Source organism: Rhinolophus hipposideros, assembly GCF_964194185.1.
Source record: "Rhinolophus hipposideros genome assembly, chromosome: 11".
In the NCBI taxonomy this organism is placed as follows: Eukaryota; Metazoa; Chordata; class Mammalia; order Chiroptera; family Rhinolophidae; genus Rhinolophus; species Rhinolophus hipposideros.
Genome location: NC_138057.1, coordinates 63,193,415 through 63,221,252, shown reverse-complemented (window position 1 = coordinate 63,221,252; position 27,838 = coordinate 63,193,415). Strand labels below are relative to the sequence as shown.

The 27,838-nt window shown below is 36.7% G+C and overlaps 1 protein-coding gene across 1 annotated transcript in view; it reads left to right on the top strand.

Annotated features, from left to right (window-relative positions):
* Window positions 1-27,838, top strand: part of SVEP1 (sushi, von Willebrand factor type A, EGF and pentraxin domain containing 1) — a 153,427-nt gene that overhangs the window by 37,983 nt on the left and 87,606 nt on the right. Inside the window, exons 4-9 of the mRNA XM_081065226.1 lie at window positions 8,740-8,898; window positions 9,833-10,012; window positions 19,197-19,376; window positions 20,708-20,905; window positions 23,120-23,238; window positions 24,475-24,604. Of these exons, the coding sequence (XP_080921352.1) occupies window positions 8,740-8,898; window positions 9,833-10,012; window positions 19,197-19,376; window positions 20,708-20,905; window positions 23,120-23,238; window positions 24,475-24,604 (966 nt within the window). The remainder of the gene's footprint in view (window positions 1-8,739; window positions 8,899-9,832; window positions 10,013-19,196; window positions 19,377-20,707; window positions 20,906-23,119; window positions 23,239-24,474; window positions 24,605-27,838) is intronic.

Here is a 27,838-nt window from a genome sequence, read left to right as displayed (position 1 = left end):
TTTAAGAATGAAATGCTATTGTCCTTCAAAATTATTCCTTGAAAGGCATCCAAAGTGATCTTGATATACACCCTAACTTAAAACATTGTCATTATTTTTATTGTTTTGGTAAAAAGCTCCTAGCTTCTGGATATGGCCTATCCAGCCTTGATGGTTCTGGCACTCACTTTTCTAGCCTCACTACTCGGTACTCCAGCCAGAGTGAACTCTCATTGTTTTAAGCATGCCGTCTCTTGCTTCTGGGTCTGCACGTGTTGATTCCTGGGTCTGGAATGCCATCTGCCTGCTTCTACACCTTCCCTTACTTCTACTCATCGTCTGGTCTCACTTCTGAAATTAGTTTGACCAAAAAAGCTTACCTGACCTCCCCATCCCTGCCTCAAGTCTGGATAACATCCCTCTTATGTGTTGTCATATAATGTGGTATCTTACCCTTTTTAATCATCTACTTAAAACAAGAATGGCCATTAGGGTAGAGGTGGAGTTCTATCTCTGTATCCCCAGTGCCCCTGTACCTGTCATATCCTTTTCATCCCTATAGAGGGTCATGCAATTTCAGTTTTACAACTACTTAGATACAAACATGATCACCCATGGTGTGGTGGGGGAAAATCTAGTTCTCAAATTGGTTCCATAACTTGGAGAAGATCAGACAGTGTCAGAGCTAGTAATAACTAGAATTCCCATCTGAAGATTCTCATTTGATCCTTCACACCACACCCTACTTTAATGAATGAAATGGGAGAAAGGTGGTGACATGGTGAAGTTTAATGTGTTGAAAGCATTACAGTTGCCAAAGTAAAATACTTGCAATTTTATTTGCACACAGATTATTCATAAAATAATCCAAACATTTTAATATGGGAATGTGGCAGGAAAAAATGACTAAGTAGAGTACTTCAAGGTGTAGTAGATTAGACCACACAGACCATTAGAATGAATACCAGGTAGGATCATTTCAATCAGGTTTTATGGAAACTACAGAAGGAAATTATTTAAATATATTTGTTGGCTCCTGTAACTATTTATCAAATATCTCTTAGGTACTTTGGAAGCTATGATTGCTGTACATTATTTGCCTTTAAGTAGCTTATTATGAAATAGAGTGGTAATACTATGAAGAAGTCAGAATGTGTGTCATGAACGAAGAATGATGGTTAATCCAGTTCTAAGCAACTGACATACATGTTATGCAAAATGCTATAGCTGTTCAGCAAATATTTACCATGTTTTGCCATGTATAATGCATACTTTCCCCCCCAAATTTGTGAGGGAAAAATAGGGATGCACGTTATACATGGGTAGTACTAATTCCGTATCTATAGAAATGATTTTAATTCTTTTATTTATGCTTATGTGTTAAAAGTGTAACTCTAAAAATCAATAACAATATCCATATGCAAAATAATACCTGGAATACAATCATTGGTTTTGTTGAACTTACGACAGACTTGTAGCAATGAAGAGTTCTCAGCCTTCAATGATGCATAAATATTGTAAATTTGTTAGTAGTACATAAAATTTCTTGTACCATAACATGTTAAAAAATAAATGCTATAATTCCTTTATAATACAAAAAAACAAGTACCTGAATGCAAAAAAATAAAAATTGGAGTTAGAAAATTGAAATTAAGATTTTTTTTTTTCCCCTGAAAGTTTGGGCCAAAAACATGGGTGCACATTTTTCACGGCAAAAAATGGTACTTTTAGTTATGGAGGTGATGGGATTTGAACTGGGCTTGAAAGATAGGATTTAGACAGTTAGAAATGAGGTTTTCTACTGTGGAGAATGGAAAGTACAGACTTGTGATGGGGACTGGAGGTAGCTTGTATGGATGGGAAAGTAGGCTAAATCTATGAATGAGAATGAGGGCAAGAAAGGAAAGAAGTAGGGACTAGATTGTACTGGGACTTGAATTTCAGACTATAGAGATGGAATTAGTTAATTCCTTCAGTTCATTGGCAACTGCAAGTCTTTGAAGATTTTTGAGCAGGAAAGTGGCATGATCAGAGCCTTGGTATAGCAATATTAATTTGGCATCTCTGGCCGGAAATCACTGAATGTGAAATAAAGCAGAAGAAGAGGTTGTATGTATAGAGATTACAGAATCAATCAAGTCATAAAATAAGGTTTTAAATCAGCATAGCAACAATGGGCATGGAAGACAGCAATTTATACAACCTACATTTCCAAACCCCCAGAGACCTTCAAGTCTTATTGAAGTGAGAGAGAGGAGACGAGGAAAGGAAAATATCAAAGGCAGCTATAGCCTGAGACTTTACTCATAATTTACCACTCTTTATAGGACCTAACGGGAAACACACTTGAGAACAAACACCAAACTATACTCAGACTCTTTCTTCCTTTCTAACTGCTAAGGTCAAGTATTATTAGGTCCAACATGTGCCATTTTTCGTCTTTCCTTAAGACAGACTGATATTCAGCAGATGTTCATCAGTATAGTTCTAAAAGTTGTTGAAATATTGAAATACTTAGGTACTGGTTGGTAAATAGCTGCTGCCGCGAGTCCCTTGAATGCCCCTTTACCGACCTGACCCCTTTTTCGGGCTCATTGGCGTATTCCACAGTCCAGCACCTTATAAAGGTCACAAATGGCACATAAGTGGGCATGCAGTACTCTGCTAGGTGCCACAACTGATACCTGTTCTCACTGATCAATGATCATGCTATTCTGGGCGGTAATATTAATTTTTGAATTGGGGCAATATTTTGATACCATGGATGAAGTTATCTTCCAGAAGTTTCTCAGGTTCTTTAAGCAAGTAGGCTTCTGTTCGGACTACACATGTCTGAATCTCAGGGATAGATCCACTCTCTGGGGTTAAGTTGAAAACCTGTTGTACTGAAATTCATAGGACTTCACATTTAAAAAATGATTAATTGGTAATTTTAAAAACTGTTAATACTCAGTGCTAAATGAGAGTACAATAAAATATGTACTTGTTATTCCTGATATTGGGAATATAAAATAATTTGACAATAGGCTAATGAGTTTGAAAAGTTGGTATTATTTTGCCTAAAATTTTTAATGGATGTAAGACAGAAGGGAACAAGATGATTATAGAAATGTTGTTCATAATTGTGAAAAACTGGAATCAACCTAAATATCAAACAGTAAAAGAATAGTTATACCAGAGTGGTGTAGCTTATGGTACATTTTATTTACTTCTTTATAACAATTCTGAGTTATTAGCTATTGTAGCAAGAATAAATAAGGTTAAAGATAATTCTAAAATCTCTAGATTTCTTGCCTAAAAGTGCTTGCCCACAGAGATTTAATTATAAAACCCAGGCTTATCTCACATTTCTCATTCAGACAGTAAATACCTTAAGACAATTAAGAATACAGGGTTTTCAGGGTGGCTGGTTAGGTCAGTTGGTTAGAGTACGGTGCTCTTAGCAAGGTTGCCTGTTTGATCCCCACATGGGTCACTGTGAGCTGTGCCCAAAAATACAGGGTTTTCAGTGAAGAAAACTTTGCCTACATATTCTATATTCAGCCAGGTTGTGTTTCTGTGTGGATGTATGGGTACTTATATGTGTGTAGACATGTATTATTTCTTCACATATGACAATTACTTCGCTAATGCATTCTCTTTTGGATACACTCTTTTGAGGGTTTTGTTTTTGATAGATATGTCCTAATCCATCAGTAATCTCCTTTCTAGTCTCAGCAGGTGTTTACATTTACAATATGGTGTCCTGCTGCTAGGGTACCATTTGCTGCTATGGCACCGCACAGTTGCTCAAATTCACAGTTTTGTTCCAGTAGCCTGTATTCCAGCCAAATGAGCTAAGCAATTGCAGGGAGGTGGCAGGATGCTAATTTCACACAGATCCGGATATGTAGAATCCAGGACAGTTAAAAGTCTCCTCAACTAATTCATTGATGAAAATAGGAAGGATTTTAGCTAATAAAGAGAAAGTCCTTTGTATGCCTAAGTTCTTGTCTTATGTTTGTGAATATATTGGCCTAGCATTGGGTAAACTGGTTCTCTTCTAGAACACTGGATTCCTGTGCTCAAAATCCTCACACAGCCATTGATAAGAACAGATTCCTTATTCAGAACAAATCCATAAAATTGAGAAGCATGATATTGTAATAATGAAGAGCCTTTCTCCAGGGATCCAGATATTTGCTCGGTGCCCTATTCAGATGTAGCAAAACTAGGGCTTTTGAGTTGCACACAACTCCTGGGTACTGTTATAATGTACGTGAACGAGCATCCCTGGAGTTCTGTAGGGCACAGGCTGAATACCGCTGATGTAACTGCCCTAAAACTATACTCTTTAAAGATGAACCGTGTAAGAAACAAAGGCTCTTCTTATTTATAGAGATTATTTTAACCTTAGATTATGTATAAGAAGGAATTTCATAAAATGTAAGTTATTGTATAACGTAATTACTATTAAATGTAATAGTCATCTAAGGAATTGATATTTAGTGGGTAATCTAAATAGATTCGAGAGAATGAAGACTTCTTTGTATTTTAAAAATTCAAATTGGTTGACGTTTTAATTCACTTTAGTCAAAGGATTGCGTTGTCAGCTGAAGAAAAATCTAATGTTAGCACAACATGATAACTTCAAGAATCACACTTCCAGTAATAGTAGCTGAAAACCGCCAAGATGTTGCTGAAAAGAGAAAGTACTTATTTTAACAACAAAAACAGCAATTAGGAAATAATAGTTTGTGCATTTCCAGGAAGGAAACATATTTCATATTAAAAAGAAAAAAAAAACATACCCTCACCGTTTACCATCACTTGTGAAACTTGTTCAAACCACAGTTTATTTCATCTTTTCAACTTTTGCCTGGTTTTAGATGAGGAATTTCCCCCCCTTGGGAATCAAAGAGGTTGATTAAACCTCTCCCACTAGAATTGTGCAAGGCCTTTAAGTAGTTCTCCTAAAGTCTGTTTTCCATTATCATTACGAATTTCACAATATATTTCCAAATGTACTTTGGGTTATTTTTATCTAAAACACTGTTCTCTAGTATTGTCAACTCTTGATTACTCAAAAGGTTTTGGATAGTAAGAGTGTAAGATGAGGTGCCTTTTATGTAATATTACTTTTTAAATAAATTATACAATCTGTAGACAGAATCTGACCGCTCATATGGAAGGTTTCTTTAACTTACTTTTTAGTAGTATTCTATTTATAGAATCATCACATGTTAGCATTGGCATTGCTGTAGACATCACTAACTGTAACTTCTGTATACTGTAGGAAAAGAAAATAAAGTCACTTGCCAGTGACCCATAGTTTGGTCGTGGAAGAGCCAAGATTGCAACTCAGTTGTCTGGACTCCAAGTCTGATGTCCTTTCACTTCACCCTATTTGTTCGTCTCTCTGCCTTTAGTCTTCCCTCCACTGTAAACCCACGCCCATCTTCCAACAGAGCTTGTTTTCCCTTGCCCTCGTTTGACTGAGTGACTGCTGGCTCAGGCAATGGGATGGGTAGTGGCTGGGTCAGATCATTGGAAGACTCTCTGAACTTACAAGAGCATGTTGCTCACTGAGAGAAAGAGACAGGTACATGTGTTAAATATAGTGAGATATGTGCCAGAGCACTGCTGAGGATCATGTACTCTGGGGACACAGAAAGTTATGGTATACTGTAATTAATATTAACTATAATAGTTATCTAAGGAATTGATATTTAGTGGGTAAGATAGAGAGAATGAAGACTTCTGTGTATTTTTACTGATGGCTGATAAGTTTGATACATCCATCACCTTAGTTTATGCTGCTTTGCTTTTAAATCGTTCTGCTAATTCTTCTCTTTTTCTATGTTTTTCTACCTTTGTCCTTTGCCCCACCACCACCACTACCCATCTTCACTGATTTGGAGGTTATGCATTCTTTTTCTGTTCATAGTTATGTATATTTTATGTACAAATTTGAAGCTATTGTATTTCTTCCAGTTTTATCATACTGATGTATATGAAAAGAAATGAGAACTTTACCTTCTTCCTCTTCCCACTCATCGCCCAGTTTCTCTCATATTTTAAACCTTCCTTCTTTATATTATAAAAAGATTATTATTTATTCCTTACAGCATATGTCTTTCTTAATAACAAGGGGGTTTATTTGGTATTCATTTTCCTTTTCACAGTTATTTTAGCAAGACATTTAGCAATGGACTATATGTTCCGCTAGTTTCTTAATCTCAAACAGTTTGTTAAGTGCCATTTTCCCCCATACCTGAGTTCTTTATTTTGATGTCTTTTCAATCAATGAAATACATCTTTATTTTCAGAAGTCATGCACATCCTCAAATGTCTTCCTTTTCCCTCATAATTACCAATAGCTTGCTCAGATGTGGAATTTTGGGTTCATAATATTTTTTCCATGTTGCTATATATCTTATTCCACTTCTGGCATATGTTTTTGCACAAGAGAAATGAAATATCAGTGTGATTTTCCCACTTGTAAGTATCTTGTTTTTCCTTCCTAGATGCTTGTAATACATTTCCTTTATCCTGAGTGTGAATCATTCATTAATTTTGCCTGGAACTTAATGAGTATTTTGCTCTAAAGCTTCAAGTAAGGAATATATTCTTGCATTAATATCATAACTATTAATTTTCCTAAGTCTATCTAGTTCTGTCTTGTGGAATTTTATGGCTTCTTTTTACTGCCTCCAATAACAATTTTAATTTTGTTGTGACTTATATTTTCTTTTCCATCTGTGTGTTTATGTTGATTAATAATTGTCTCCTATAGCTGCTGACTTATGTTTAAAAGAGACCATATAGCCTTGCATCTTCTTGAGGATGTGCACAAATATTTACTGTACTTTTTCTAGAAAGAAATATTCAGTAATATGAATAATTCAATAATTCAATATTCAATGATAAGATGCTTTGAAGCAATGTTCTCTTTCTTTCTGCTCAAGTAGTTTTTCAAACAGCATTATAACTATTTTTAAAATGTTTCTCTCATTCTTAAATAATCACAGATCTATCCAGTTTTAGAATTTTCTACTAGTATATGTCATGGATAAATGTTATTTTCTGTTTTTGAATATAATCAAGAATTTTAGAAGTATGGTTATTTTTTTCTAGTAATTGCATTATATTGTCATTGTCCCTCAATTATCATTGTTTATAGTTTTAGCTTAGTATAACGATTAAAACAAGGGCTTGAGCATTCAAAAGACTTGGGTTTGAGACACAGCACATGCTGCAGTTAAGAACACGGCCTCTGGATCCAAATTATTTGGATTCAAATCCGAGCTCTGCCACTTACTCATTGTATAACTTTTGCAAGTTACTTAACCTCTTAGTGCCTTAGTTTTCTCATCTGTAAAATGAGATGAAAAATATTAATTACTTCATACTTCTTAAGATTAAAAAGATAATATTTCTGAAATACAGGGAGCAGTCCCTGAGACATAGTAAATGCTATAAAAATATTTGCTTTAAATTCTAACTTTAACCTTCTTCTCATTTTGTTGTAAACCTTAAAAAAAAAAAAAAGTCTTTTAAAAATTAAATAAACCAGAAGCTTATCTACCCAGAAATAGGCCTTAAAAAAATGACAACAGGAAGAGGAATGGAGTGTGCTTCCATTTAAAAATATTTGACTTGCTAATTAAGAACAAGATAAATATAATTTTGAATTTTTGTCCCCAAAATTCACCAATAAACCAATGTTAAGTCCTAAAAAATAAAATGCTAGTTCTGTCACCTACAAATTGAGTAACTTTAGTTGTCATCAAATCTCTCTAAGCCCCATTTTATCATCTTTAAAGTGAATATGTACAGTTAAATTAATGCATTCAGTAATAACAATGTTAATGTTTATTAATATTATTAAAACTAAGGAGTAAATAACAATTTATATAAAATGTTATCACATATGTGCATATTACTTGGTTGGTACTGTTTTTTTAAATAATCAAATGCATACTTGACTATGATACATTTAACTGACTTAACTGAACACTGCAAGTCCCATTATTCCACAATTTCTCTGTCATTGAATTCTTAATGTTGAGTTATTTTATAGATGTGTAACTCCAAAGAGAGTAAGTTACAATTTCAAAGCCACATTGTCAATGCAGAAGGGGGCTATGAAGCAAGGTCAGTTAGATTCTGCTTTTAATCTTTTTTTTCTTGAGCCTGTGAAAAACAGTGTCTTGATTCTTTTTTCTTCAAAAGGCCTATTTCCTATTAGTTGAGTTATTTCCCCTCAAGCCCTTCACTTTCTCTTTTCCTTTGTCAAGTGCTTTGAACAGAAACTATGGGCTAAGTGCTTTTTTGCATGCCTTCAAGTTATTCTTCTCTGCTGGGAGAGTGTCCTCGGGTGCAGTGAGGGGAGGTGAAGCTAAACAGGTAGAGGGTGGCAAAGGAATATGGAGCATACCATATTTATCGATTTTTTTTTTATCCGGTATCATCGATTCCTTTAGTCCTTTGACATGCATAGCTATTTTGACTTTTCCCACAAAAGAAGCCCAGACATACCGTGCATGCTGTGTTGTGTTGTATTTGTAACTAATTGTGGGACATAATAGGCCCTTCATCACCTGCAAGTAACTACATCACTCTTTAAAAAAACTTGGTTTCTGTCCTGGCTTGAATTACACTATTTTTACTATGAAAAGCTATATTGTTCTGGTTTTTCCCCCCTTAAATACTCTCAAAGATGTTGTTAACTACCAGTTGATGTACCACCTAAAATGTGCTTTCCTGGCCTGCCCACAGCTTGCCCATCAGGGACATACAAACCAGAAGGTTTGCCAGGAGGAATCAGCACTTGCCTTCCGTGTCCTGATGAAAATCACACCTCTCCACCTGGAAGTACATCCCCTGAAGATTGTGTCTGCAAAGAGGGCTATCGGGCGTCTGGCCAGACCTGTGAAGGTAAGTGTCCCCCCACTGGCAAATAGGAAATAGAAAAGTGGGTCTCTCCGAGGGAAATGATGCTGGCTATTCCATCTAGTTCATTGAAGATGATCTTTAGTATTTCTTTCTCTAATCATATTTTGGGGGAAAGTCTTTTATTAAGTAGCGTTTCTTACCACTGAACACACATCCTGCTCCAGAGAAAGAGAATCTGAAATCTCAGGGGTAATATAACTATGAAACTGGAAAGATTCAGTACTTGGAAAAGATCTGAAAATTAACCTAAGTGAAAAAAGCCACAAATTTGAGTAAAAAGACAAGCTAGTTTGGGCCCCGGTGATAGTTAAATTCATTTAAAGAAAATATTTTTGTAAGTGTCTCAGTGTTATTCATATCAAAAATTTAACAAAATTTAATTAGCCTGTAACATGTACAAGAAGCTGTGGCTCTTGGGAATTGTGGCAGGCACATTTTGCTGGCTTTGGTTTTTTTCGTTTTCTTTTTTTGTTTTGTTTTAATTTCAAGCTACCTTAATTAAGAAGGAAAATAGCTACTAATATAATATTGTATGTCAACTGTAATTGAAAAATAAATATATAAAGATTCAAAAAAAAAAGAAGGAAAATAGCTAATGACATGTGAAGATCAAGAACTAGAAAATCTTATATCCACATAGATAACAACATTTTTTAAACTTAAAAAATTTTTAAACATAAAAAATAATATTTAGTCTGTTTTTAAATTTTAAGTGGAAGCAAATACCTAATAAAAGTGAGATATAAAGGTTCTTCTTCCGAATGCAGACTTAAAAACTTAAATGCAGTAAATAGGAATGCTGTATGTAATTTAGTTATATGTATAAAGTGTCCACTTAAATCAAAAAGGGGGGAAAGTCGGATGCTTCATAGACAAAGGCTAACTTTACTTTTTAATTTTATTTTGCAAATGTTAGTTGTCCACTGCCCTGCCCTGAAGCCTCCTGAAAATGGTTACTTTATCCAAAACACTTGCAACAACCACTTCAACGCAGCCTGTGGGGTCCGATGTCACCCTGGATTTGACCTCGTGGGAAGCAGCATTCTCTTGTGTCTACCCAATGGTTTGTGGTCTGGTACAGAGAGCTTCTGCAGAGGTATGCAAACTGCCAGTTCACATTGTTTGATTGTCTTGTTTGATATCCTTGACTTAAAGTCTGATGGACCAGTAAGTTCTTTGTTTCTTTTGATTTTCATAAACCACAGACCACAGAAAGAGAAAAAAAATTATAGGAAGTTTAAAGTCAGAACTCCTAAATTCAGTTGACCAAATCATCCTAAACTATGCCCTTTATATTTCTTTTATGAGCAAGCACAGGAAGGGCCTGCCTGGGAAGGAAATGGACAGGTTACATCAAACTTCAGATTTTAAGCAGCCAAGATTGGATGGCAGGGGAAGTTTTGAACTGGTTAGCAAAGGGGCTTTGATACCCACTGTGATGACAGGACTTAGGGAGCCACACCAGTATCCTCCAATAGGACAGTTAGCCAACTTATCCATCTCCCGCCTTCACCTAGAACAGACAGCATGCTAGAGAAAGTGGCAATTTGCTAAAGTGAAATCTTAAAGAGCCTAATCAGGCCAATAGAAAGAGGGATGGTACCCCGTGTAGGCACTAAGGCTCCCCCATAAAACATAGAGAAACAAACAGAATGGTACTTATGTTCACCTTCACTCTTGCCATCTCCATGACCTACTTTCCTGCACTAAGGCTCCCCCATAAAACAGAGAGAAACAAACAGAATGGTACTTACGTTCACCTCCACTCTTGCCATCTCCATGACCTACTTTCCTGCTTCTTACAGTTGTTGCACAGACAACTTCCTAAGTAGGGTTGGAAGAGAAGGCTATATAAGAAGAGGTCAGAAGGTGAGCAAGGCGAAGAACTTGAGAATCCCTGTTCATGAAACTTCTGAAGACAGTATTCACCCCCTACCTAGGGTTGCCAGATGAAGTATAGGACACCAGTTAAACAACGAATAATTTTTAGCGTAAGTCTCGTACAAAATTTGGGACCTACTTATACTAAAAACTATTCGTTGATTTGATTTTTCTGAAATTCAGATTTAACTGGACTTCCTAATTTGTGTTTTGTTTTGTTTTGTATTTTTGCTACATTTGGCAACCTTATCTTCACCACATCCCCCAGGCAACCTTTGGCCATACACTTTGTTGATTTTGACTGCTCCAAGACCCCGTATCTCCCACCTCACTGGAATAGGGTAAGGAGTTCTGTCTTCTAGTCTTCTCTTGGCACCTGCACCCATTAGGGAAGCCCACTTACATTGCTCTGAGGTCATATGTGAACCCCAGGAGACCTCCACTATTTATATTTGTCAGCTACCAATACTGAACCCATCTACAAATTAGCCTAAATCAGGTCCCAATCCAGATTCTCATCTGTGAGGTGTGACAATTAAGTTCACGAACTTGTTACAACGATGTTGCTAACCTTTTCTTATATCAGAGGGATTATTCATTATGAATTTGTACCAACTGGACAAACAGCTAACCGGGTTCACTATTTGGAAGTGCTGAAAAGGCTGCGTGAAAAAGTTAGACGACCTGAACTTTTCACCAACAATTCAGGCTCTTGCATCACGACACTACGTGGCACTGTCTGTGAGGGAGTTTTTAGCCAGTAAACAAATAACTGTATTGGAACACCCTCCCTACTCACCTGATCTGACTTTTTTTTTACCCAAAGATAAAGGAAATATTGAAAGGAAGACATTTTGGTGATATTCAGGACATCAAGGGTAATATGACGACAGAAAAAGAGTTCTAAAATTGCTTTGAAGGGTGAACTAGGCACTGGCGTTGGTGCATAGCTTCCCAAGGGGAGTTCTTCGAAGGTGACCATAATGATATTCAGCAATGAGATATATAGCACTTTTTCTAGGATGAGTTCGCAAACTTAATTGTCTTACCTTCATATATCTACAAAAAGACAAGGAAAAATGAAGAAAATCAGCAAATTGAACAAAGAAAGGGGGAGTAATGGAATTCTGAGATTCAAAGGCAATTACATTGTTTAAAAATATTACACCAGGATTCCAAGGAATGGGAGAAATCTAAGAGCGAAATATTTCTTAGGGAAAAAAAAAAAAGATTGCTGACACAATGAATGGACGTAATTAAGAGTCAAATTAATGTCAGAAAATCAATTCATGAAATTTTTCTGAAAATAGAGCAAAATTTCAAAGATTAAAAAAATTATGGAAAGCTGAAGTGACCTGAGAATAGTCACAAGAAATAGACTCGTCTTATCTGAGAAATCCAGAGAGAGAATGGACTGGAGGAAAAGCACTAACAGAAGATCAAAGAATGTATCCTCAAGCTGAAATCTTGAAAATACACACAACTAAAATATTTGATGTTCATTTTAAAATCACTTGCTGTGTGCCAAAAAAAAAAAATTCTTAAAACCAGATCTATGTCTGGAAATAATCTTACTGAAATTTCTGGATGCCCTGGAAAAATAGAAAATTTTGCCTGTTTCACAGTTAGGAATAAATAACATTCCCTGCAAAGGAAAAAGAATCAGACTAGCATTGAGCCCGTTATTAGCCACTCTAAATATTAGAAGACAAAAGTATGTTTCCAGGATTCTGAAAGAAAAGAATTAAACCCTAGACTTCTAAACTCAGAAAATCTCCTCTTATATGTGGGAAGATAAAGGAAAGACATTTTCAGTCACATGATCTCAAATGGTAAAAAGCCACATCCCATTACTGAAATATTAATCATAGAAGATCTCTTAGAAATATTTCTGTAAAGTCAACAGTGAAAAGCTCTGTGCAAAATCTCTATCCCTTCTTCTAAACACTTCCTGGTAAGTGATGGAAAACATTACACTTTAACTTTCCACTATTGGCCTTCTAAAGAGAGTGAGAAAAGCGAGTCGGCAACTCCTTTAGGAAAAGGTCTGGTCCTGGCTTCTTTGCTCTCCACAATCCACATGCTGAGCCTGGCATCCTACGTAAGAAATGGCCGTGTTCCTTCAGGAAGCCGTCCCTTTGCAAGCCATCCCTTTGTTCCTACAGCCTCGATTATCCCACTACCCTGCCTTTGATTTTGGTCCCTGTACATAAACCCTCCCTGTTGCCAACTTCCTCAGCTTGGAGGGATCACATTTTACCTCTTTGTGTGCTTCCAGAGACCTGTCCTCCCTTTGTTGTAGCCCTTTTGATTTGTATGTCAGGGTTAGGCAGGGAAGCATGTGAAACACACCACGTGTGTTAGGGTATAAGGACCTTATTTTGGGAATTGGACCTTAAACAATTTTGGAAGGAGCTGGGAAACAGAAGGTCCAGAAGGGAAATTGGAGCATCAGAAGAATTAACTGCCTACTCAATCTGAGAAACAAAGCTGCTGACATGGAACCACGAGGGAGAAATGTACTGGGACGTCTACGCGAAGCTGCATCTCTGTGTAATCATGCCCTCATGCTCTATAACCAAGAACCCGGCAGTGCGCTTGGGGTCGCCTTTGGTCAATACGGTTGGTAGTCAGGATGTGCAGTGGAGTCCGGCAAAGACACGCTGGCAACCGTTGGACGTATCTGTGTTTGTCCATCACTGAGTCTAAATACATCACTGAGTCTAAAAGCATGGCCACTGCTTCCCCTCTACACCCTCCATATCTAGTTCAAGTTCTTCTTTTGATCAACGCTAACCTGATTCACAATAAGGGAATTCTGACAGTGTGTTTCCCAGCATAGCCAGCTTGTTATTGTACAATACAGACCACCACACTTACTGTTATTAGTTGTCTATCACCTCTGCTAGACTGTGAGTTCATTATGAGCACACAGTGTATCGTTTCCCCCTCAATCTTTGGTTGTGTCTCTGGTGAATGATTGAAATACACATATTGGTAAGTACATTGATAAATAGGTATGTTGGTGGTCGGCTTCTGTCACTTCCCATATACATTTGCATTTTTTTAAAGCAGGCTTTTTCTCTTTTATGTTATTTGCGTTGATATCCTACCGTGTTTCCCGAAAGATAAGACCTAGCTGGACAATCAGCTTTAATGCGTCTTTTGGAGCAAAAGTTAATATGAGACCCAGCCTTATTTTACTACAAAATAAGACTGGTCTTATATAATATAATATAATATAAGACTGAGTATAATATAATATAATTAATATAATGTAATACAATATAATATACTATGTCATATTAATTTTTGCTCCAAAAGATGCATTAGAGCTGGTTGTCCAGCTAGGTCTTATTTTCAGGGAAACACGGTATTATTAAATAAAATAACTTTAATCAAAGGAGGAGAGATGCTACAGGATCATGGATCTTCCCAAGATCCCTTCAATTTCACCCCCAAAAGGTACTGCCTAAGTTACCTATCTACAAAGTTGTCCTGAGTATTGTTACTCAGATCAGACTCTTCCACTGGCTCATCATTAATGGATTCAGTTACTTGAGGTATTGTTCCACGTCACATACACCATATTTCATTAATTCTGAAGCACTTTCCCCTGACATTTTCACATCTCTAAAACTGAGACGTTCCTTAACATCAGTAGTACTAAATCCTTTTACAGGTGTTATTGTTTCTTTATTACTGTAGTGGCTCATAAAATATTGGTGTACCTTATAGTTGTGGCATCTGGAATTCAATGAAAAATGACAGTTGTGTTTGGATTCACTTCTGTTTCAAGGTGGGTAGATTAGAGAGAGTAGTATTTTACAGATCTAATATAAATCTAATTGTAAGGACAGAGAATAATTTTACTTATTTTTTTCTTGAAAATCTTTCCAAAAATTGAGGCCAAAATAAAAAACCAGTGTAAAATAGAAAGCCTTTTACAAATTTCATGTTACATCATTAATGTTTTGTCGTGTTAAATAATAATTAATAGGCTTGATTCTTATTCTTCTTATGCACTCTTCTTAATGGACTTATACTCTATCAATTTTATCTGAATTATGCATTTTTTCTAAACTAATAAGGATTTGTTTGGGGTTTCTCAATGATAAAAATCTGCCTCAAAGGGAAAAAAAGGTAACTAGCTATACCACAACATCACAGTAAATTAAATTTTGGAATAGTATTTTTTCTTGACAAAAAGTTTCAGCCAACAATAAGAACCCTGCATTTAACATCAGATTTATTTTATTTTCAAAACAGATACTGTCACAATTTGGAGATTGACAGGAAGTGCGTGTCTGGGGAAAAATCTAATTGGTCTTTAAAACAAGAACCGGAGCAGGTTCTTATATTGTCTACTACATAGTAGACTGTTCTCTAAAAGACTAAGTAAATATTTAAGGATTGCTTTAACATGAATGTAAGTCAAGAAACATTTATTGCAGAGTTTTTCAGCTTGTTGAAATAAAAGAATATTTTATAAGTTGAAACTAATAAACAAGCATGTTTCTATTGAAGATGATAATAAATGGTCATTCTTGATTGAAAAGGAGTGTAAAATGTTTAAGACTAAATAGGAATTATTGTATCTGTTGTTTTCCCTGAGGAACAGTGAAAATTTATTAAAACAACATTTGAGCAGCAATATAATTTGCATGTGTTTGAATACCAACTCTAATTTACATCAGAACTCTAGAGATGTTGTAAATCCATTTAGTCTCAGGTTGGAAAACCAGTAATTTAAGTGGTTTTTTAAATCTGAAAGCAGTTGTTTAATATGGTTTTCCAGGTTTTATATATCTTGATCATAGGAATTTATCTTATTCATCTTTTAATCCTATCTGACACCTGGTATTGTGCTACACATGATGGACACACTCAACGAAAGTCAAAATGTGGAAGGCAAAATATTTCTACGCCCTTAATGTACACGTTCAACAATAATTCTACTTATATGATCGACATACTCAATTAAAAAATCGAATGTAGAAGGCAAAATATTTCTACTCAGTTGTCATTAATAGTTGACTTTGGTCCAAACCATCCCAGAGATTGAAAGGTTGGGGCTTATGGCTTAACCTTCAATCTAATTATTGAATTTTCTCTAAGGAGTAAAAATCTTAAACAAATATTTAATGCACCCAATGTTTATGCTCTGCCAATACGATTTGAATGGATTTCTTTGCAATAGACTCTATTAGAAACTTCGGTTAAATATGCACTGAATATTTTGTCCTGACTTTCTATTATTCTAAGGTTAAGCTTTCATCATAAATAAATATGTGCTTGATATGAAAAATTGGCAATGCAGAAAAGTAGAAGAAAGAAAAGTACATCTCACTCAGAGTCCCCCCAAAATTCTTGAGTCCAAATGGTTTTGTTAAAAAATTTTTAGAGATTGTTATGTATTCTTCTGGCCTTTAGTGTTACAGTAGTGCTATCTGAGAGCAAACAACTTTATTCTTTGGTAGGGGTTGTTTTTGTTTTTTTGTGCAATGCTCGGTGGTTGTAGGATTATATCGGTAAGCTATTAAAATGATTTTATGTGCCCATTTTTGGCATATTCAACAGCAATCCTCTCCATATCTGTGTTTATGGCAGGCATATACATGCCATCTGACTGAAAGGGTGCATTTTCCATGGGTCTGTGCAGTCCCCCCCCCCTTTCTCTTGTTTCTCCTTTTCCCTCCTCCTACTTTACATTCCCCTCCCTACTTCCACTCCTTCCCCTGCACTCTCTTTTCCCCATCTTCTTCCTCTTCTCCCCTCCCCTTCTCTTCCTCTCTTCCACTTACCTTTCTCCTCCCCTTCTCTTCTCTTTCTTCTCCCCTTTTCTTATTCTCCCCTTTTCTTTCTCATTTACTCTTCTCCCTCCTTCTCCTGATTGGAAATCCTGATTGGAGCAGGTGTAAGTTAGAAGTGAAGGAAAACAAGTGTAGAAGGAGTATAAACTCGTTAAAGATTATTTTATCTAGAAAAACAACACAATAAATTGGAGGCCCAAGTAGGGTATAGAAATTGATAGAGTTGACGCTCTTAAGGGAGTAATCTGAGAAGCACAGGTTGTTGTCAGAATGGGATGCTTGAATTGGTCATGGCAAGGTCTAGTGGACAATGCAGTGGAGGGGAGGCTGAGATAGGGTGAGGGATATGGTCATTGGGGAAGAGGAGGTGAAGAATATGACTCCAGAATACTGGAATGATCATCTACATAGATAATGAAATGACCAACTCTGTGTGTGTGTGTGTGTGTGTGTGTGTGTGTGAGAGAGAGAGAGAGAGAGAGAGAGAGAGAGAGAGAGAGAGAGAGAGAGAGAATGAATGAGAACAAAATCTTCAAAGAATGAGAAGTGGCCCAGAGATCAGCAGACAGTTGGAGAGGAAAAATGGATGTTAAATATATAATGTGATACTTTAAGGGAGTTGGAAGTTTTTAGGAAGGATGGAAAGAGAATGGTCTGAGAAGGCAGTGAGGAGCAAAGAAGACAGCTCTCACCTCTAGGCCCTGACTGTAAGAGACAATAAGATTTTGATTAGGACAAGAAAGTCAAAGCAAAGTTCAAAAGGGAAGTGTAGAATATGAGAGGACTTATTGAAGACTGGTCATGTATTCCAAAGAGTAGTTATATGAGTGTGAATCAGGGGATGACCCTGGTAGATGAGCGATGACTCTGGAGTCTTGGGCTTCCTGAGAGATTGTCATTAACAGGAATATAGGGCATCATGGAAGTAACTGAGATGGGCTCTCAGATGCGGGATTTTGGTGGGCTGGGCAGTGAGGAAATCTTGCCAGAAGAACTCAGAGCACAGACATGGTTTGGGAACCTGCAAAAACAGGAGCTGTTCAAGTGTCCTCTTGTGGCTTCTGTGATGTGATGTCGAGGCCAGAAAGTTATAAGCAGCGGCACCAGGAAGGTGCAGGTTCCTCTGTACTCCCCCTGCCACTTCCACTGCTGGTGATGTACTCCCCCTGCCACTTCCACTGCTTCCACTTCAAGGCTGACAGGCTTGAAGGCATTTCCCCCATCCAGGGCTTAGTAAGTACCCTTCTTGCTGCTCTCTCATGGTGGTTCAAACCTAGCAGAGAAAGGAAATGTGTCACCAGTGGTACCTGCTCACTTCTCAGATAAGGGAAATGTAATCCTTGGTCCCATGCTCTACCTCTGAGCAGAGTTGGAGCACACACAAATCCCGTGGGCTGAAAGGGGGAGAAATCTTTCCCTAGAACATTAACAAAAGAAAAGTGAATGGATGCTTGGCAGAGGGAATTAGGAATTGTGTATAGCTACTGGTATCACAGAGCCAAATAACAATGTCTTAGCCAATGAAGAGCTTATTTTTCCCTCGTCCAAAAGGAAAGACAGATGTAAGTAATCCAAAGCTGCGGTAGCTCCATGGTCATCAGAGACCCAAGCTTCTTTTATTTTTTTGCTCTACCATCTTAGTGCATAATACTTAGTGCATGATAAGTTATCCTATACTTACACTGTAGTATGCTGGGGCTACTATACCTCATGTCTATATTTCAGGACAAAGAAGGAGGAGAAGGGAAAACAAGAAAGTATTCTCTCAGTTGAGACAGTCTCCATTAAAAAGCTTTTCCAGAAGTCCTACAAAACATCAGCGTATATCTCATTGACTGGTTATTCATTGAGATGGAGGTGGGGCATTATCTTCCAGCTGTGCATATTACTATGCTGAATACAACTGGGAAGAATGGTTATTGGGTGGGCAACTAACACTTACTGCCGCAGCAATAAAAGCAGATAAAATGATGTTTATGCATAAGTCAAGATTAGCATCATGAATTAGGATTGAAGTAAGTGTCCAGGAAGAAAGGCATGCAAGGCTAAAAGGACCAGAGTGTGGTCAGAGAGTGGAATACTGGAGTTTAAGGTTGCAGAGGTTGAGCAGCTTTGCAGAAGCTGTGGTCATTAAAAGGCTCAGGATATGCCTGCAAGATCTGAGAATTGAGTTGATCGTGAACCTGAAATCTCTGTCCTTGAAAAGACCCCTTCCTTTTGTTGCAACATAGCCTGGAAAATCACAGAGAAGACCCAGCTGAGGGCTGTACATACCTCCATTTGTCAAACACATCCCAATCTACAGACGTTATCATCCATTTAGGGCCAGACTTCTAGACAGTGTAAGTTTCCAACCTATGGGTAGATGGCTGAACGCATTGGTATTGCTTGGGCTTTCCACTTGATAAAACACAGACTTTTAATTGTCCCGTACTAACTCAAAAAATAATGGTGTGTGACTTACAGTTCGCCATTTTAAGAGAAGGAAATTTTCTTGCTTGCAATGTGTTGGCATTATTAAACTTACAATTATTATTTTTGTTCTTATTCAGTAAAATGTGATGTAATTGTTTTCATTTTATGTAGTGAAAACATGCCCTCATCTCCGTCAACCCAAACATGGCCGCCTCAGCTGTTCCACGGGGGAAATGTCCTACAAGACAACATGTGTGGCTACCTGTGATGAAGGGTACAGACTAGAAGGAAGCACTAAGCTTACCTGTCAAGGAAATGCCCAGTGGGATGGTCTAGAACCCCGGTGTGTGGGTAAGTTCCTGGGAGGCGTGGTTCCTCTGGTGACTGATTTCTCTGCTCTGATTTCTCCTGTTTTCTGTGAAGACCTAGAGCTAAAAATTAACTCATAATGAATATAAATACACATCCATACATATACATGCATCGAGATACAGGTATATACATAAATATGTTATTTTATTCCTCTCCATTGGTTAAAAAAAACAAAGACAGCTTCTACACCAGAATCTAGTTTTCCAAGTCACTGAAGTTTACAGGTTTAAATGGTAATGCTCTTTTTTTTTTTTTTTAACTGGGGCTAATTTGGATGAATCGTTTCTGAAAAGCAAATACTGTATAATCCCTTCACTTTGTTCAACGCAATTTACTTTTATCTTGCTGGTTAAAGAAAAAATTATGAACCAGTAAATCTGAGGATAGACCGTATAATTCTATTTCATCAGATTTTCTGCCTTGTCCATCACTAAAAGTTATGACATCTTGTTACTGAAATTGGGTCCAGAATGAAAACATTCAGTAGCTTTTCCAGTTTGCTACTTCTTATACACTGTAGATACAAATAATTATGGTAATAATGATGACGATGAGATTATAATGACTACTATTTAGTCACTATTTAGACTACAATTTACCTTGTGTCAGATACAGTATATGTACTGTATCTAGCACTAGCAGGTATGTAATGAAATAAACAACTTCCAAAAAACAGAAGAGGAACAATTTGTATGGAATAAATAGAGTTGTGCCAGGACACAAGGTGAAAAAACTATCAATATGTCAGTTCTCCCCAAATTGATTTATAATTTTTTTTTAACTTTATTTAAGTGTGTTTTTTCAGGACCATCAGCTCCAAGTCAAGTAGTTGTTTCAATCTAGTTGTGGAGGGTGTAGCTCACAGTGGCCCACATGGGGATCAAACTGGCAACCTTGTTGTTAAGAGCACCCTAATCTAACCAACTGCGATAACATGCCACCCACATGATTTATAATTTTATTCTAGTATAATCTAGTATTGGATCCTGGTGATGATAAGGGGCAGTGTCAGCAGGAAAAACGTTGGACTTACCAGAGGATTCGTTAACAATCTAAGAGCTGACCTTTACTGTGCAGGCTCAGAAAAACTGGTATTATCATACTGAGAAGAGATTAATCTCTCTGGTACGGGAGAATGAAATTTACTGTTGAACACAGATTCATTTCATTTTCAATGAGATGCCTACTGTTGTGGTATTGAAAGACATTGGCCTGACAAGCATCGTCAGTATTTTTCTTGGGTAAAGAGAATCTGTGGCATTTACAGTTTGTGGGAACACAAATAACATTCTCTCATTTCCCTACAATAGAGCGCCACTGTTCCACCTTTCAGAAGCCCAAAGGTGTCATCGTATCTCCCCCAAACTGTGGCAGACAGCCAGCCAAACCTGGGACAATTTGTCAGCTAAGTTGCCGCCAAGGATTCATTTTATCTGGAGTCAGAGAGGAAGTGAGATGTACCACCTCTGGAAAATGGAGCACCAAAGTTCAGACAGCTGTTTGTAAAGGTAGGTCTCCATTGTTTTGTTTGAAAAATAAAATTCCTACATGACATATTGGAGCATTGTGGGACTGTTCCTCTTTCCATCTTTTGCTGCAAACCCATGATAAAATAGTAGGTGTTATCCCAATATACACTATGAAGACTTACGTTTCAAAATGGTGGATTTACAAAATCCAATTACAATATGCCAGGCAATGACAGAAGAAATATAAAAATCAGGATAGTATTAGACCTGGAAATCAGCTAAATTTTTTATCAGCAGATGAAAATCTTTGAGGCGAGACTAAATATATAGCAGGCGAGACTAAATCAATTTTAAAAAAGTTATCAGCACTTTTAAACCTGCATCATGTTATTCACAGGAGAACATGGTCAACTTCCTGACAACAAGAGCGGACTGCTATGAAAAAGGAGATACTGAAAACAAAGTGTTCTTAGAAGTAAAAGTATTATAGGGTGGCCAGTTAGCTCAACTGGTTAGAGAATGGTGCTAGTACCACCAAGGTTGCCGGTTTGATCCCTGCATGGGCCACTGTGAGCTGCTCACTCCTTAAAAAAATATGTGTGTGTGTGTGTGTGTGTGTATTTATGTCATAAATTTCTATGAGAATGGCAAAAAAAGTGGAATGAACATTACTGAAAACAAAATTAGTGATTTGAAGAACCAAATTGAGAGTTCCTTCAGAATACAAAACTAATAAAGAACTTGAATATTCCAACTGATCAAACCAAAAAGATGGGAGTTAAGAGATAGTAATGATCTATTGAGAAGCCCCAATGTCCATTTAATAAAGAATTCCAGAAGGAGAGAGAAAATAGGGTGGAGGAGAAGAATGTTCTTATCAGTAGAAGAAAGTTGCCCTGAGCATGAATGTTTAGATCAAAAATAGCCCCTGAGGGTTAGGCAGACATATTTTTACTACTTCTGGTGAAATTTCTGAGGTCCAAAGTTAACGACAAAATGTTAAAAAAGTTTCCAGAGAGAAAAGAAAAATTGCACAAAAGAATCAAGAATCAGACATTACACTTCTCTTTTACATCTTCAAATGCCAGAAGGAAATGGAGTAATGTCCAAAGAATATGGAGAGAAAATAGATACAAACTTCAAATTCCAAATCTACTCAAGCTATTAGTCACGAGTGGAGGAAAAATAAAATACTTTTTCAAATTTTCAGAGTTGACATGCTAATAATGCATTTTTGTGGGGGAAAATTGTCAAGTATAAGCCCCTTCAAGAAAAAAAGAAAATATAAATCAAATAAAACTGCAAAGAAACAAGAGATAAATGAAATCATTTCAGATATATGTATTCTGCTTCAAGTTACAGAAGTCCTAATTTAACATAACTTGAAATAAGAGGATTTATTACATCATATAATAAGAACTTAGCTCTTTGGTAATTAATGTGTATATATGTAATGTTACCACATCTAATTCAGTATTTGTACTGCAAAGGTTCACACTGCAAAAAGTATTACTGACTTTAATTTATTGTTTGTTTTGACAGAACCTTTTAGCACTACTAATTAATTCTACTTGACAGCCATGTTTTAAAGTGTAGTTCCTTCCTGCCACAATTAACATACATTTTTTTTTCTGGTTTTTTTTCTTTATTTCATTCAAAAAATATTTAATCAAGTACCTATTACAAACCAGATACCATGGGACAAGAAATATCCTGACGTTCAAAGAACTTAAATTCTATTGGGGGAGAAAATTCCATTTCAAAACAGTGTTGAGTTTTATGTTTAGGAAGAACAAAGAGTTGTGGAAACTTATGGAATGAGCACTTAAAATGGACCCAGGGGTCAGAGAGAGCTTCTTGAGGAGCTAGTGTCTACGCTGAGAATTAAAGGACAAGTAGTAGTTATGTAGGTAAAGGGAGAAGAGGGCATTGATTAAGCAAATAAAAGAACATGGCCGGAGGTTCAAGAAAGACTCTGGCACTTTCCTGGGACTCAGCATATTCAAGGTGGGGAGTGAGTTCCAGTAGGGAATTTGTAAGAGATGAGCCTGAGGTCAATAGGTACCCATTCATGAAGGTCCTCATAAGCTCTGCTGAGATAAATTATCCTGAAGGCAGTTGTGCATTTTCAATCAATTAGGAATTGGGATGTAAAAGATAAGTCACAAACAATTAATACATTTTTATCTCATTCTCAAATGACTTAGTATTCCTTATCAACATATTAATTGATTTGTGTATTTTCTGAGTCAGATGTGGAGGCTCCTCAAATCAACTGCCCTAAGGACATAGAGGCTAAGACTCAGGAACAGCAAGACTCCGCTAATATCACCTGGCCAATCCCAACCGCTAAAGACAACTCTGGGGAAAGGGTAAGGTTTACGCAAATATTTGGGTCCTTTTTCGAATGGATTCTAAATACATTGCAAATATGTGTGATAGTGAAGAGTTACTAATATGTTAATGATTCTTTCTATATATATACTCGACTCATAAATATTAATGCCTCATTTGTTAAAGAATGATCAGCCTTGTGTTTTTAATTAGGAATTTTAAAATACAATGGAAAAAACAAATGTATTTGACTACAAAAGTGTTTTTTAATTTGTATTTTAGAAAACACCTAAATTAAAAGGCAAATAGCACACTAGAGAAAAATGTTCCAAACTTTTCAATGGTTAGAATGTTTATTACATAACATATTAATACAAATTTATTTTTGTCACATCGTAATTTTCAAATGGACTAAGAAGGTGCACACATCATTCAAAAAGGAAAGAATATACATATACCATGCAAACACGAGACTTTAATCTTAGCACAAGACACTAAGAAACTGAATTAAAACAATGACGGGGTGCCATATTTTTGACTTACCAAAAAATAATGACATTCAATGTAGATCAGGGAATTTGGGGTGGGAACTTTGACACTGACACTATCAAATAATAACAATGGGAATGCAAATTATTACTATGCTTTGGAAAAGAAATTTTGTATTATCTATCAATAAGATGTTAGCACTTTGAAGTTAGTAATCCTGTTCATGGAAATTTATTATAAGGACATAGTAAAAATATTTTTAAATTTTCTGTGGAAAACTGTTCAAGTGCTGTTTACAGTAGTAAAATTTAAATGTCCCTCAATAGATTTGTCTCCAAGAAATTACCATGTATTCATTCTACAGAACATTGTGGAAACATTTAAGAGTCATCTTAAGTTCTAAAGACTACGTATAAAAATGTTTTAAGATATTATCTTTTAAAAACAAGGACCATTCATATGTATGCCAATGCTACAAACTATGTAAATAAAATAGTCTGGAAAGAAATATACCAAAGGGCTGTGCCTGATATTTTCCCTCTGCACTACATGTGAAACATGGTATCATTTTTAACTTCACTTTACTAATAATATATAGATAAAAAAAAGTAAATGTACTATTGATACTAACTTATTTAGGCTTAAATTTCCACAATAGATTTTATTTTTTTCATTTTTAATTTTTTACTAAATTTATTGGGGTGACACTGGTTAATAAAATTATATAGGTTTCAAGTGTACAATTCTATAATACATTGTTCAAAACATTTATTTATCTCCAAAAGGTGTCAATCCACGTCCACCCAGCTTTTACCCCACCTTACCTTTTCCCAATTGGAGATGTTGCTATCACGTACACGGCAATTGACCTATCCAGCAACCAAGCCAGCTGTACTTTCCATATCAAGGTCATTGGTAAGTCTTCAAATTACTTGGTATGTTTGTGAAAATAATCCAATTCCCCCAAGGACTTTGCTTCTCCTTTATCCTCAACATCTCCCTTTCTACTCATTCTTCCTAATGGCATTGAAACCTACTCAAACCACCCCTTTGAAATCTATGTACTCTTTAACTGTCTCTATGTCCCTTTGACTTCCTCCCATATGAGCCTTTTGAAAAGTTCCCATGGCTGTCTTCTCTTTTGGCTTAACTGCCATTTATTCTCAAAGTAATTCAAGTCTAGCTTCTGTCTCCTTGACTCATGAACTACTTTCACCAAGGTCACCGGTGATCTGTAGAGTTACTCCTATTGCACATTTTAGTCTTTATTTTTCATAATGTTTCCTTAGTTTTTAACCTTAATAACTGCAGTCTTCTTATCAAAACTGTCTTCTTGCCAGCTTCTCTGACACCAATCTTTCCTGTTCCTGCCCCCCATTTTTATCATTTATCCTTTTTTATTGCTATCCTAGGCTTTTTTTTCTCAGACTAACTCTCCAATGTGGATTATCCCTGGGGTTCCAGCCTTGATCCTCTTCTCTTTCTTGCTCTATAGTTTTCCTGGTGATTTTGTTAACTGACAGCTTCCGTGTCTGGCTCAAATCTCTTTTCTGAAATTCACACCAATATATAAACCACCTACTGGGCTTTCCCATATGGATTCCCAAAGGTTTTTCAAACTCACCCAAACATAGTATAATTTCTTAACTCAGAGGATGGTACAACCAACCACCCAGCCACAAAGCAAATATCTAGAACTCATCTTTGACCTCTCTCCCTCCATCACCAACATCCAGTAAGTTTTCAGGTTCTACTGGTTTCATCTACTTAATATCTCTGAAATCTGTCCCAGTCTCTTCATCCTCATAACCACTGCTATAGGTCAGTCCTTTTCTATTTTATTTTAATTTGGGGGAGCCTGGTTGATTGCATTCTCTCCCATTGGTCTTTGTGCTTTCTAGTCAATTCCGTAGATATTCAGCAGCTACCAAATACCTGCCACCAAGACTTAATGGACTGAGAAGTAGGATACGTAGCCATCTGTAATTGTCAAGAACACAGACTTTGAACCCAAACTGCTTGGGTCCATATCCAGCTCTACCACTTAAAGGCAGTGTGACCAGTCACCTCTCTGTGCCTCAGTTTCTTCATCCAAAACATAGAATTGATACATGTGTTACCTTATAGGGTATTGTGAGGTTTTTAATTAGTTAAGCTGTGTAAACCACTTGAACTAATGCCGGAAACATTAAGCTCTATGTATAAATATTGACATTTTGCTATATTTGTTCTCAGATATGTTTTACTGTTTATTTTAAAATTCAATACATTAACTTCATTTTATTTTAAGAATTTTACATAACTTCTTGAAATAACTAAAGTATCTCAAACTGGCTCCTTACCCTAGAAATAATAGGTTTTGGCAAAAGTAGAGAAGACTCAAGTAAAACTCACTCCAATTCATTTCATAGTACTTAATTTTTTTCATTGCTTTTTCAGTGTTGTTTTAAACATGAGCTTGACCAGTCGCATGAAAAATATGTTAGATGTGCTTTTTATGGTACTGTGATTTTAAACATGGAAATGAAGTTCCAAGAGTTTGCCAAGTTTTAATTTTTCACAATGAAGAGTCAGCATGGTGAAATGTAAAATGTGTACTCAGTTGTCTAGCTAGACACTAGCTGAATTTTCAAATTATGAAAGAGAGAGAGAGGAAATGGGAAGGAAGAGGGAGCAGAAGAGAGAGAGAAGGATTGTTGGGGGTCTGGGGGAGAGAGAGACAGAGAAAGAGAGAAAATATTCCAAAGCCTGCATTTTCTTGTCTTCCTCAGCTGAGAGGGTATTGGTGTCATACTGATAAATGAGAGGAGGTTGGAATGCTTTTGCCTAGCATTCCAGAGAATGTCGCCTTACTTGCTTTGAAAGGGACTTGTTCTCTCTTTTGGAGACAGTGCATCTGCTGGTACTTCCAATTCTTTTGACAGTATTTTACCTAGTCTTACTGCTCTTTCGTACCTATGATCGAGCTTTAAAATGCTTGGCTAAAATCAGACAAGTTAGGACATCTTGAAAAAACATATAAATTTCAGTTTCTTTGGGGAAAAGAGTAAACACTGCATATTTTTTAATTTCACTATGAGTTGACCTGATTCCACAACCTCAAAGTGCACTGACCTCTGTAATATTCCTTCGTTCCGTTCTTTATTCAACAACGTTTTCTGAGTCCCTGTGATGTACCAGGTGCTGTGCTAGGCAGTGGACGTCTAACGGTTTGCAAGACTCCATTGCTGCTCAACAGAGTTTATAGCCTAGGAAAGTAGTAAACCAAAGGTACTGCACTGATGGAAAGACAGTGTGAAGAAAAGAGAAGAATTAAACATTTGTTTATAAGACTTAGCTAAAACAGAAATCTGTACATCCTCACAGTTGCAGTTCAATTAATTTCAGAGTATATATTTTTATATATTACAGATAAAAATACCCTATACTTGATGCCTGTAACTATAATTTGCTAGCTTAATGACCTCAAGCAAATCCCTTAAAGTTACTAGTCTGAGATTCCTCTCCTACAAAATTAGAAAAATAATCTGTCCAGTCTCCCTCAAAGGCATGTGATTATGGATATAAGAACATTTCAAAGGTGCCAGATCAATAATTACATTCAAATTACCTTCTTCATTGTTCTTCACTGACGTCCTAAAAATTCCACCACTTTCAGAGCTTTGAAACCTGGCTCACCCATATCACCTCAAGCCCCTCATTCAACATGGATTATAATGCTCAGCAGCGCAGTCTCACAGTTTTTACATTTCTGCTGTGACTTTCACCCCCTCGCCATTGTAGCCTCCCACTCCCATGTCCACACCACAACCGCTTCTTTGTCTTTACCTAGAATTTATCAACCTTAGAAATTTTAGACTCCAATGTCCCAGCTTTGGACATAAACCTCCTGGCATTTCAGCAATATCCATCCTCCCTCACATCTTGCGTAGTCTACAACATGACAGTCTCTGCCCATTGGTCCTTCCGTTTAGCCTGTCTTGACCTGTCACATAAAAGGAAGATCATGGGAGTGACCCCGGGGAAATGACTAGATTGGTCATTTTACTGTTTCCGCTTACCAAGGGGGGGAATGGGGGTTCCTTCACTTCCAGGTGGATCAGCTCAACTACTGCGGGTGGAACTCACACATGCAATGCTCACCACCTC